General features: G+C 53.4%; 5 protein-coding genes across 5 annotated transcripts; 4 read left to right on the forward strand and 1 right to left on the reverse strand.

Annotated features, from left to right (window-relative positions):
• Positions 1-204: 204 nt before the first annotated feature.
• On the forward strand, positions 205-761 carry M406DRAFT_54432 (uncharacterized protein; the record flags this gene model as incomplete). The annotated part of the gene is made up of 1 exon (XM_040924539.1): positions 205-761. A coding segment is annotated over exon 1 (242 nt), but the record flags the coding sequence as incomplete, so codon positions are not given.
• Positions 762-1,303: 542 nt separating this feature from the next.
• Positions 1,304-2,137, forward strand: M406DRAFT_256278 (glutathione transferase omega-1; the record flags this gene model as incomplete). The annotated part of the gene is made up of 1 exon (XM_040917091.1): positions 1,304-2,137. The coding sequence occupies one exon, from the start codon at positions 1,304-1,306 to the stop codon at positions 2,135-2,137; it is 834 nt and encodes a 277-aa protein (XP_040776363.1).
• A 635-nt stretch (positions 2,138-2,772) lies between these two features.
• Positions 2,773-4,991, forward strand: M406DRAFT_338865 (FAD binding domain-containing protein; the record flags this gene model as incomplete). The annotated part of the gene is made up of 6 exons (XM_040921397.1): positions 2,773-2,791; positions 3,337-3,458; positions 3,554-4,283; positions 4,375-4,423; positions 4,504-4,693; positions 4,803-4,991. The coding sequence occupies 6 exons, from the start codon at positions 2,773-2,775 to the stop codon at positions 4,989-4,991; spliced, it is 1,299 nt and encodes a 432-aa protein (XP_040776364.1).
• A 144-nt stretch (positions 4,992-5,135) lies between these two features.
• Positions 5,136-6,491, reverse strand: M406DRAFT_338866 (RmlC-like cupin; the record flags this gene model as incomplete). The annotated part of the gene is made up of 3 exons (XM_040921398.1): positions 5,136-5,186; positions 5,351-6,064; positions 6,189-6,491. The coding sequence occupies 3 exons, from the start codon at positions 6,489-6,491 to the stop codon at positions 5,136-5,138; spliced, it is 1,068 nt and encodes a 355-aa protein (XP_040776365.1).
• Positions 6,492-7,986: 1,495 nt separating this feature from the next.
• Positions 7,987-10,863, forward strand: M406DRAFT_338867 (bZIP transcription factor MafK transcription N-6 adenine-specific DNA methylase; the record flags this gene model as incomplete). Its single annotated transcript, XM_040921399.1, has 10 exons — positions 7,987-8,191; positions 8,307-8,367; positions 8,469-9,288; positions 9,389-9,422; positions 9,498-9,618; positions 9,700-9,720; positions 9,813-10,189; positions 10,266-10,496; positions 10,617-10,698; positions 10,776-10,863. The coding sequence occupies 10 exons, from the start codon at positions 7,987-7,989 to the stop codon at positions 10,861-10,863; spliced, it is 2,040 nt and encodes a 679-aa protein (XP_040776366.1).
• Between the last annotated feature and the right edge of the window lie 1,560 nt (positions 10,864-12,423).

A 12,423-nucleotide genomic window follows, 5' to 3' on the forward strand; every position in this document is an offset into this window, starting at 1 on the left:
ACGCCGCCAACAACCCAGAGTATCTCAAGACAATCACGCCCCAAGTCAACGGCACCGAGAGCCCCGCGTCACAGGCGGGCGGATTCACAGGCCAATGCGCCAGCAGCACGGATACCTACAACCAGGACGGCACGCAGGTGCCCTGCAACCTTTTCATGATGCAGTGGCGCGGCTTCGTCTACTGCCCGATCGCGGGAGCCTACACCTTCTCCTTTGACACGTCCATCGACGACCTGGCCTACATGTGGGTGGGCAACGAGCAGATCGAGTACTCGGGCTACACGGGCAACAATGCAAATGTGGTGTCCAACACTGGGAATACGGTGGCGGTCAACGCCAACCAGGGCCAGTATATCCCGTTGCGCTTTGCGTTTGCGCAGGCGACGGGGCCGTACGCGTTTGGGGTCACTATCCAGGCGCCCGATGGGTCGACCATCTTGGATGGGAGCGGGAATACGGCGAATTTGATCCAGTTCTCTTGTGATGGGGTCGCGCCCAACTGGCTGCCTTGGGGTAGTGAGACGTCGAGTTAAAGAAGAAGGAGGACGAGGAGGACGAAGAGGGTGTTCATGCATGTGAGCTTGCATGCTTTGTGACTTTGCTTGTGTGTGCAGGACTCTGTTAGGAGTCAACAGAGAGAGGGGGGAGGAGTACTTGCCAAGGCTATGAAATGTAGCCACTTCACATTCTTTCATGACTGTTTTGAATTTGCGACTATCATATCGAAAACAAGGCTGTAGAGAAATACTATTTAGCCGTCACAATCTTTTGGGAATTGAATGTGGAGTGATATAAGAAGTAACAGATCAGCAAGACGACTTGGTCTTTTTTTTTTTTATATATGTCGACAATTCCGAATCGTCCATATAACTCCGCCTCTATGTAGGCCGAATAACCAAAGTTTGCATGCGAGGGAATGGACAAAGGGGGAAAGTGTAATTTCATTTATCAGAAAATATAATAATCGACAAACTTCTTGTCTTTCTTCTCTTCTTTTCGAAAGGATGAGCAACTGCATGTGGCAAAACTCATGTAGGAATAGAAGTGGCCAAGGATCAACTATAAGCCTCAGCTTGTCGATCGAATGCCCCAACTATTTGACGTGAGTGTACATGGAGTAACTATTGCGTCATGTATATGCAGATGATGATTTCAAAGCATTGACAAGTCCCGCCTTCACGTTCGACCTCCTTCTCACATTCATCTTACAATTGACGGTATTTAGTTACGACGCTTTAACATTTCTTGAATCTCCAGATTTTCACAGCCATTCTCTAGTGTCCTACCAGGACTGTCAGGCATCATGAGCATCCCCGACGAGAATCTCCACCCAGTCGCTACAGGCAGAGCCGCCCAGGTCGTCAAGGACCACGAGCACGCTCAAGCAGACCATGTCTTGTACTCTGGCTGGTTCTGCCCCTTCGTGCAAAGAGCATGGATCACCCTCGAGGAAAAGAAGATCCCCTATCGGTACCAGGAGATCAACCCCTACAAGAAAGAGCCCTCGTTTCTCAAGCTCAACCCCCGCGGCCTCGTTCCGGCCCTGGGCGTTCCCACGCCGGATGGGCCCCAGTCGCTGATCGAATCGGGCATCATCTGCGAGTACCTAGACGAAACCTTCCCTCAGAACCCCCCGTTTCTCCTGCCCAGGGAGGATCCCTTCAGAAAGGCCAAGCTGAAGATCTCCATCGACTACGTGACAAGCCGAATCATCCCTGCCTTCCACCGCTTCCTGCAGCACACGCCCGAGAAGCCCTACACTCTGGACGAGGCAAGGAAGGAGTTTCTGCACACGCTTGTCACCTGGATCCGGGATGCCGATCCGACGGGCCCGTTCTTCGCGGGCGAGGAGTTTAGTCTGCCAGACGTCGTGCTCGCGCCCTGGGCTGTGAGGCTCTGGGTATTTGATTACTTCAAGGAAGGCGGGCTTGGTATTCCGGCCTCTGGGGAAGGAGGCGAGGACGAGGAGTTGTGGGAGAGGTGGAGGGTGTGGAGCAGGGCTGTGTCGGAGAGGGAGAGTGTGCAGGCGACGACGAGTGATCGGGAGCACTACCTGCCTATCTATGAGCGGTATGCGACGGACAAGGCGATGAGTGAGCTGGCCAAGGCTACGCGGGCTGGGAGGGGTGTGCCTTGAGAAAAGGTGGTTCTCATCAGGCTGAGAACATTGTCTGGTGATTCTCAACCTCATTAAGAAGGGATCTAAATACATCTTTTCCCAAGAACGTCATGAGTAAATGATGCCTGAGTATCTGAGAGGGATGGCAGCATCAACTTTGGCCTCGACTTTTTACCATCACCTTGACAGCCATCATAATCTTGTTGAATTCAAGGTGCTACAGCGCATCAATCTCCAATTGAACCCCATTTCTTTGACTTCTATCATGTTTTCATAAGATTATTGCCCTGCTCGTATACTAATCTTGATAAACGCTGTGATATTATGACGCCCGAGACACCGGGCCTGAACCACCCTGTCCAGGGTCGCGCGAACCTTGAGCCGCATGTGAGCGATATGGAGACCTGCTTACCGATTGAAGTAATAAATGACGTTGGTAAATCTAGCTAAGCTGTAATCACTGTAGTAAAGAACCGATCTGAAGACCTGCACCAGACACCGTTTCTGAAAACACCCCTCTTGACCATCAAACCCAGCGGGAGATCCGGCTTCTGTATACGAATGTCGCTTCTCGCTCTCTCGGACTCAAATCAACTCTTTTGAAAGCCCGAATGGCACCACATTGCAATCAAGCGAGCAGACAACATGGAACGATGGCCGATGGTGGTCCGTGTAAGTGATGAGCCTCTGGAGTCTGGAGGGGAGAAAGAGAAGTTCGGATAACCCGGACTTCCCCAGATCGACCTAGGACACGGGACTTCCGGCGCCTCTGAGTGGTAGGTGTCCAGATATGTATGTACTTGCATGGTAAAGCTGACAGACATGCATACATGATCGTACATGTTTGTATGCACTTGTGTATGTAATTCTGTAACGGGTACAGCACCAAGGCCTTTTTCCCCCTTAGGACGAGCTGAACGCTTCCTTTTATAAGGATCTCACATGTCAGCCTCGTGATTCCTTCACGGGCCAATATGCGCAGTGGAATTTACCACATATCGCCACTTGCTCTCTCACTCTCTCTCCCCCTCTTTCTCTCCCTCTCATTTGCTTCTCAGCAGCCCAGCAAATTCTCCCGGATTTTGGTAACATGTTGTCCTTTCTTCAAAAGACCTGGCAGTTCTTGGTGCTCAACAATGATACTTGCTCCATTCTAGCACAAAAAGAGACCACCAACGGCCGACCAGCCGAGGAGAGCAAACACGTCCAGCAAAAAGCAGCAGTCAAGCTGGACATCATCATCGTCGGGGCCGGAATAAGCGGGCTCGCAACAGCAATCTCGTCGGCTCTGTCGGGACACAATGTCACCGTGTTTGAGTCTGCCAAGGAACTCCTTGAGGTATGTTCGTTATTGCATTTCATTCATCTCCTCTCTCAAGATTCAGAAGAGAGAAACAGAAGGCTCACCACATGTATATGAAAAAAAACCACCAGGTCGGTGCAGGTCTCCAAGTAACGCCCAACTCAACACGCATACTGCAAAAATGGGGCCTGGCAGACCGTCTCTGGAAGTCAGCCGCAGAGCCAACGTCCTTGACCGTCCACCGGTACTCTGGCAAGGTTCTCGCCCACGAGGACCACTTCGACCGCAACATGCGCGCCAAGTACGACGCCCCCTTCCTCGACATGCACCGCGTCGACATGCAGCGCGCCCTCGTCAGCCGGGCCGAGGAGCTGGGCGTGCAGTTCCGCCTCGGGGAGCCCATCAGCACGGTGGACTTTGACGCCGCCGAGGTGACGACCAAGAGCGGCACACGGGCCCGCGGGGATGTTGTTGTCGCCGCGGACGGGGTCTGGTCGCGGTGCCAGGCATATTTCCTCGGTGGCGAGGCGGAGGAGCGCAGGCCTCTGCCGACGGGGGACCTGGCGTACCGGTTGATGCTGAGCCTGGATGATGCCGAGGGGGACGAGGAGCTGCAGCGCTGGATCCGTGAGCCTACCGTGCACTTTTGGATCGGGCCTGGGGCGCATGCTGTGGGGTACTCGATGCGGGCGGGCCAGCTGTATAACCTTGTGCTGCTGGTGCCGGATGATCTGCCTGAGGGGGTGAGCAAGCAGAAGGGTAGTCTGGAGGAGATGAAGGCGCTGTTTAAGGAGTGGGACCCGATTCTGAAGAGGTTTCTGGAAAAGGTCGACACGGTGGAGAAGTGGCGGTTGATGCACAGTGAGTTACGATTCTTACCCATGAACTCTCTCGACACAATAACTCGATGGCTCGAATGGAGGGCTGATACAATCATGTTTCATGATCTTAGGAGAGGCGCTTCCGTCGTGGGTGAACGACAAGGGAAACTTTGCTTTTGTGTAAGTCTCTTGCTTGATCATTCATTTGGGATAGGAGAAACGAAGAAAACACAAGCCAGATGCTAATTTACGATACATAGGGGCGATTCGTGTCACCCAATGCTGCCATATTTAGCACAAGGAGCCAACTCTGCAGTGGAAGACGGTGCAGTCCTGGGCCAACTACTGGGGCATATTCAGTCCAAGGATCAAATACCTAAGGCTTTGAAGATGTATGAGAAGCTCAGAAAAGTACGAGGCGAGGCTATTGTTCGGGAGACGTTCAAACAGGTAATTTTATTTCTTCCTTTCCATTCGTCCTCGTTATTGACTTCAGGGTGATTGTTTTCTTGTGGTGTTTACTCTTGCTGACGACCAACATTTCTTCCCTTTCAAAAAGCGACATGACTTCCACATGCTTGATGGTCCAGAACAAGAGGAACGGGATGCCTTATTCCTCTCAATGCTGGGCAAGGAGCTCAAGGGTCCGTTCCCCAGCAGGTGGACATGCCCAGAGGTCCAGCCATGGTTATATGGTTACGACGCATCCAGAGAAGTGGAAGAGGCGGTGCGATGTGATCCCTTCTGATATTGATAGAATTGTATGAAAAAATATATAATTCTGCAAGTGTTGGGCTCATCCAATATTACGTTGACCATGTCATGTGCGAATTTGAGTATTGTCTCTTGCCTTTTTCCCATGTACTTTTCTGATGACACTTGCTATTTACTCTTATTCATGCAGCGCTTCTAAAACATTGTCCTTTTCAGACCTTTGATCGTACTGTAGGTGTGTTAATTTTATAATCATTCAACTTTCTACTGCATCATAGGCTGAGAACGCTTGAGGGTAATGTCTTTACACTCCAAATTCAACCTTGTACATATGATAACTTCATTGTCAACACACTATAGGTCGTTCAGAGTTATGCCCACCTCAGAACATGCTTCCTGCAACCTGGCAGCATCAAAGGCAGCCGCCTCGTCCGGCAGCACCACGCCGGCGCAGTCAACCCCAGCCAGCCTCACGACCTCCTCCAGACCCTTCCCGTTGGTGAAGGTGATGGCACGAACATAGCGACTCCCAAAGTCCAAAACAAACGCCTGGCCCGCCGGCACCAGCAGCGTCTGACCCTCTCTGACCTCACTCCACGCCTCCTCGCCCCGCAGCCGCACCTTGAGAATGCCCTCCTGCACGCAGAAGCAGTGGTCTACACTCTGAAACGTGATCCACCTCTCCGCCAGCCACGACCTGCCATAGGCGCTCGAAGACTCCAGGCTCGTGATGGCGAACCGCCCCGCGGTGTGGCGCGCATAGATGAACGGCCGCGACATGACGCCCCCCAGAATCTGTCGCGGGCCCGTGTTGGCGCGCAGGAAATAGGGTGTCAGGGCTTCCTCGGGCAGGGCGGTCTCGGAGGCGAGCCAGTCGCTCACCTCGGCGGGCTGGTGGTCGCGGACAAAGTGGACGTCGAAGCGGTCGCGGGCGGCCATGACTTTGGGGATGATGTGGGCTTTGAGGTCGCGGGTGTCGGACTCGGGAACGAGGAGGCCGCTGTAGGAGTCGGCGACGTAGCGGAAGAAGTCGACCCAGTCGCCAGGAGCGACGAGACCTAGCTGTTCAGTGTGGGGGCCGAGCATCTCTGGGTTGTGTATGATTTTCTGGTTGTAGAATAATTCATGTCAGTATTCGAATACATGTGTGTGTGTGTATACAGAGCTCATATGAGAAGTTTATAATTCCAGAATTAAAAATACATATCAACAACTTTTGGGCATAACTCACAGGGGGGACATAAGCAAAATCTCCAGGCCCCATGATCCTACACTTGTCGCCACTCCACAGCTTCAGAAACCCCTTGGTTGGGAGGAAGACATCATGGGCCTCGGCGTGCCAGTGGAAGCCCGGCGCATCAGACAGCACGGCGCCGCTCGAGAAGACGGCGATGCCGCCCTGAGTCTGTTTGGAGGAGGCGAGGATGCGGAAGACGCCCTTACTGCCGGGGATGGTGATGCGTTCGCCTTCGAGCTGGTCGATGATGTAGGCCGACCGTTTGTCGGGAGGCGTGCTGAGGACGGGGACGCTCATTGTTATTGAGAAGTGGATCAAGTTTGATAAATGAGTATTGTACTTGGTGAACAAAGGATAACACTCTGGTGTTAATGTCCTTCAAGTTTGCTTCCAGGTTATGTTTTGTCCTTGTCTCGGCCTGGTCAGGAATGCTCGCTGCTGGTCCCTCCACGAATAAATAAAGAACAAGCACTATCTCATAAGTTAAGTTCAACCCCTCGCGTCACAGACACGACCATCCACCCAGCTACACTTTCTATGTGGGGGACTCTGATGGTACGACCCCAGGACCAGGTTTTGGCATACATAATTTGATATTGCACCCGTGGACATGTCGTTAGTGTTGTGGGGACCAGAGTCCGTTCCCGGCTTTTCCGAAGACAAGATATCGCGGGGTTGGTCGGTGTCACTTCTGGGCAGGGAATAATAAACCTGGGGGAGCGTGGACTTGTCATGGAGGTCTGGACTCTACTGAGGAGGAGGAGACGTAGGGTAAAAGCCAAAGTTTGGGAACATTCAGATCCATCGTCTTTAATGTTTCCATGACCTGGTCGTTCTCATTCCCTTCTTCTTTTCTTCTTTTCCCCTTCTTTTCCGTCCTCCATTTTTTTTTTCCTGTGGATTACTTGTTCACCTGTATTCTCTTGGGAAATTTCAGAGCATGAGAATGTACAATGTGACATGTGAGCATAACTACTGTATTCTAAATATGATAGCAATCAAGTCGATAGCAATTGATCATAGCTTGTCGTTCGTACTTTACTGGCAATACAATCAATCTACTATGGTACTGCTTAGTCCACAGGGCGTTGTGGTGCTCTGCGGGGTTCCCTATAGGCCATCGTGAGAGCGCCCTACCATAGTTACTGTACAGCGTAGGTAGGCAGCTCAGCACCGGGAACTCTCCCCCCCCCTTGAGTCGATGCCCTGGCGCTGTGGCTTGACTGGCGTGCATTAGACCCCACTAACGAACCCCACGCTTACAGGTGGCACAGCATGCACGGCTCACTCTGGCGCACTACCACACCATGTTTAGTGTCCGCTAGTCCCAGGCGTGCGTGGCAAGGGGAATTGCGCATCGGCAAGGCGGAGGTTTTGGTCGAGCCTGAAAGAGCGAGCCCAATTTGAGCCTCACCTCAAAACTCGCCCTCACTGTTTCGCTCACGCACGCAGCCAACCCATCTTGGAACCCCTACCCACTCCATAAAATTGACTAATGCTCTCAAAACGTGCCTGTTAGGTGCTCCACATGTCACCAACCCACGTGCACAGCCTCGTATGTAACCCAGACGACGACCTTCATAGGCCGTGACAAGGACGGACCAGACGAGGAAAAAGAAGAAGAAGGCTACGGCAGAGGTCAACACTTTCGCAATTGAGTAACGAGTGAAGAAGGGCTGGATGCAGCTCGTCAACCAGCCCAGATTCTATCTTTGCTGACCAACAACACGTCCAAACCCACAAAACCCCCCCAGCACCATCGCCGAGCTGCACCTCATAATCAACATTCATCATGAGCCAGCATCAACAGCAACTGCCCCAGCCACCACAGCCACCACCACCACCACCACAATCCTCCTCCTCCCCCTCCTCAACACTTACCCACACTCAGAATTCAGGCCACAAGGTTCGCAGGCCAAGGGCAGCCAGAGCATGCAACCTCTGCCGCCTCAAGAAGAATAAATGTGATGAGCTGTATCCTTGTACTTACTGCAGGAGTATGTCATGTCGCCTTTAGTCTTGTCCTATTTTTCCCTTATCCTTACACCCATGATGGCAGGCGGCAAGAGACTGTGTGCTGATGATCCTTCTTCATGGTTTGCTACCATACAGACCGCAAGGTTGACTGCGTCTATCAGGGGCAGGATGTGACGAGAGGCCGGTTTACTCCAGAGTATGTTCTTGTTGATTTTTTTTTTTGATTTTTTTCCCCTTCCCTTTCCCTAGCCCTCATGGCTCCTACTCTTCCTCCTTCTGACCGTTCCATGAGTGCAGATACGTCAAGAGTCTCGAGGAGCAGGTCCGCCAGCTCTCAGCCGCCGTCGAGGCACAAAAGACCGAGGCCGGCAGCCGCACCACTGCTGCTGACCGCTCCTCGCCCGCCCTGTCAGGCCTGGTAAATGTCCGCTCCGCCTCCCAGGGCTCACCGGCCACGGAGGGGGGCCTACCCTCCTCGCCCATGCGGTCACGCCCCGGGGCCCCAGCCAGCCAGGAGGTCACCGCCATCAACAAGCACACCCGCAATGTCGAGTTCTACGGCAGCTCCTCCTCCGTCGCCCTCCTCTCGCAGCTCCAGAGAGACGGCACGCGGCATCCTCGCGACGCCGACGCCACGAGCGATGAGCACTGCGAGTCTGACGCCGCCGCCGCCGTGCTGCTCTCGAGCCTTCACAACCCAGGCTTCTCCCCGTCCGAGGTTGACACGGGCGGGGCGGCCGTTACTCCCGAGACCGGCATCGAGAAGCAGGTGTCCGTCGTCGAGTCCACCCACTATCGCCAGTGCAGCGTCTTTTTGCACAACTTCTTCTCGTCTATTCACTACATCCATCCCATCCTTGACAAGACTTCTTTCCTCGAGCGGTGCGAGGTGTTGTGGTCCGGCGACGAGGCCGCCATTCAGCAGCAGGCCAGCTTTGTGCCGCTGTACTACGCCGTGCTGTCCCTCGGCGCCCTCGTGGGATATCGGGATGCCGAGCCTATAGGCGGCATCAGCAATCAGCAGTGGAGCAGGAAGTTCTTCATTGAGGCTAGGTCACGGTTCACCTCGCTGGAGATTGTGACAGATTTGGAGATGGTCCAGTCTCAGTTTTTCTTGGTACGTTTATCAATGTTATTGCTTCTCTTCCTCCTTTTTCTCCCCTACATCAAATTTTTTTCGGCTCGGTTGGCTGATTTTGTCATGTGTTCTCATATAGGCCAAGGTCTGCCAGAATGAACTCAATTCACATTGTGAGTCCATGTCCTCGTTCTTCTTGCTAACCAACCGCTTCTCCCTCTGTACTTGGCTTACATTGTTCGGGGTAGGGTCATACTTTTTCACCGGCCTTGCCGGGCGGACAGCAGTAGCCATGGGCATCAACCGTCAGCCAGGTCCACATTCCAAAAAGAGTGCCGCCCTGATCAAAGCTGAAGCCAGAACATGGTGGTGAGTCGGCTCTTCTCTTCGCTTCATGGATTGTGGAATCAATGCTGACAAGTGGAAAATCAAACCAACAAACCATCACAGGGCTCTATACTCATTAGAAGAGCAAGTCTTCTTTCTCTCGTTCTCTCTTTTCACAATGTGTCCCTTGTCTCCGTATCCCCTTAGCTGACTCTTTCTGTTCTCTTTGCTTGCAGAGAATTATCCTTCGCAATGGGCCGCCCCAGTAGTCTAAGCTGCGACGAATACCACAACCGCGAGTTCCCTTACACTGACATATCCGAACTTCCCAACCCCGCCGACCTTGCCCTCCTCGACCCTCCGTACTGCGCCATCATCCGCTGCATGGTAGATTTCTCGCGTATCACCCGCCACCTGTGCATCAAAGTTTACCTGACCCAGAACACCACCCCAAGGACCATCGAGCTGGCCCAGCAGATCGAGCAGACCCTCGACGAGTGGCTGGCGGGCCTGCCGACGAACATCCGGCCGCTGCAGACCCCGGACCAGTCGATTGTGAATAGCAGCAAGGAACCGATCTGGATGAAGCGGCAGAAGCTTGTTCTATATATACGTGCGTTTGTCCTCATTGCTGTGGTCTAGTTGCCCCCCCGAGGAATTCTGACTGACTGATTAACGTTACTTGGCAGGCTACCTGAACCTGAGAATCCTGACTTTCGGCTCCATACTTCTCACCTCTACCTATGCAGAAAGGTCTCACATACCAGGGTCGTACGAAGTCATCCAAAAGGGCCTCGACGCAGCCAAGAAGACCATCGAGACCATTCACGAGACATACAAATATCACGAATTCTTCCGCACATGGTCAGTCCCCTCATGCTATTCATCCTATCCTCCACTAGAAATGATCAACCCGCCCAGTACGTGCTGACATCCTTTTCTCCTTTTCCCACAACACAAAAGGTTCTACAACACAACCTACACCATCTTCGCCGCCTCCATCATCCTCGTCTATATCAACCAGGAGGCCTCCGAGGTAGAGATGCAACACCTCCTCCAGCACGTCACCATGGCCATCGAGGTCCTTCAGACCATGGCAGACGAGTGCGTCGTCGCCGGCCAGTCCGCCAAGTTCCTCCAAAAGGCCCTCGACCGCGCCGCCGCCGCCCGCCACCAGAGAGACTCGGAACGACTCGCAGGCACACTCATGTCCATGGCGAGCGGCGGGACCGCGCACCCTCACCCTCACCCTCATCACCACCCCGGGATGGGCCAGCACCATCTTAGTAGCAGCGCACCCGACCATGTTTCGGGAGTCGGCGGCGGGGCAATATCGGCGTTAACGCCTGCGGACTCGGATCATGGGCTGGGTGGTGGTGGTGGTGGAGGAGGAGGAGGAGGAGGAGGAGGAGGAGGAGGAGGGGAGGGGGGTGGCGGGGTGGGCGCACCCTGGATGGACCAGGAGATGGGATTCCACTGGATGCATTGCTGGGCGCCAGTCAACCTTTTGGACAATGAGATGTTGGATTTTGACATGAACATGCCGTTCATGGGGTTTAACGGAGGGGATGTAGGTCCGGGACCCCGGCCTGGATGAGGAGAGAGGGAGGTACTAGAAACAGGACAAGGAACAGGACAAGGAACTGCCATGGCAATCTGGCAGCGGATTTGCTCGATTCTTCATTTTGGGCCTCTTTAGCAGCTGCATCGTCGTGGCAATAACGACGATATAGACGACAGAGCTTGCATATGATCCGACATCTCACCGTCATCCTCCCGTCAATTTTTTCTTGTTCTCCTGGATCATGAAATCCAGCCAAGACGATGCCCTCGTCATGAATCTCAGCCCCAATGATTCCTCCTTGCCGCACATCGTGGCTTATCCTCCTTGGAACGCTTGCGCGCTTCGTTTCTCCACAGAAGTCCAAGACCTACTACCTACCTATGCCTTCAAGCCACTTACAGCCTCAAGCGCGCGCACACAGACACACACCAGCAGCAGGAGCCGATCTCGACACTTTTTTTCAGCTCCAACAGGGGGAGATCGACGCCATAGCTGATTACACCCGCCACCTTAAATTCGTGTGGCTAGGCCACATGGTACATGTGTGTGTGGGGCACCGACTTGACCTGACTTGGGGCTTGCAGGACGGGATCCTTCTCCGTTGGTGACAAGCGCACAGAAGCGAAAGCGTGCATCCAATCGGACCACGGATCGATCGACCAAATATGGCTGTCCAGTTTGACCAAATAAGAACGCCATGCAGCTGGGAGGGATATTGCGTGTGCATGATTAGCAGACTTGTCAGCGGGTACAGCCCACCGATCAGGAAGCACCATGAAGATGCGGCTGAACCCTCCTTCAGGCATGGGGTCCTGGGTCCGTCTATATCAGGCTATGATATACTCAAGAGCCATCAGGCTCTGCGCTCTATATTTTTCTGTTTCTCATTATCTTTTCCCCTCTAATTCACAGAGCAAGTTTCTCAAGGACTTATTGTCTCCCAGCCCAGCCAAGTCATGTCTCATCCACTACATGAAATTCCCCTCAAGAAGCGTGCGACGTTCCTCGAGAGCGTCAAGGACCAGATCGATGGCAACTTGCTCCTCCCCCACACGGTCGAGTCGGGGGACGCATACTACATAGGCGAGGTCTATGATCAAGGACCCCCGGGCTGCGCGCAGGAATGGGAGATTGACAGGTATACATTGAGGCCCAGATATTTGTCTCGGTCGGTATCTGTGCTGACGCGCCCTCTCCAGGAGACAATACCCATATCTGCAGCATATCAAGGCGATCGCGAACTCTTGGACTTCACTAGGGTATCTGGCGGACTGGATGGAGGT

Source organism: Cryphonectria parasitica (assembly GCF_011745365.1).
Source record: "Cryphonectria parasitica EP155 unplaced genomic scaffold M406scaffold_4, whole genome shotgun sequence".
Lineage (NCBI taxonomy): Eukaryota > Fungi > Ascomycota > Sordariomycetes > Diaporthales > Cryphonectriaceae > Cryphonectria > Cryphonectria parasitica.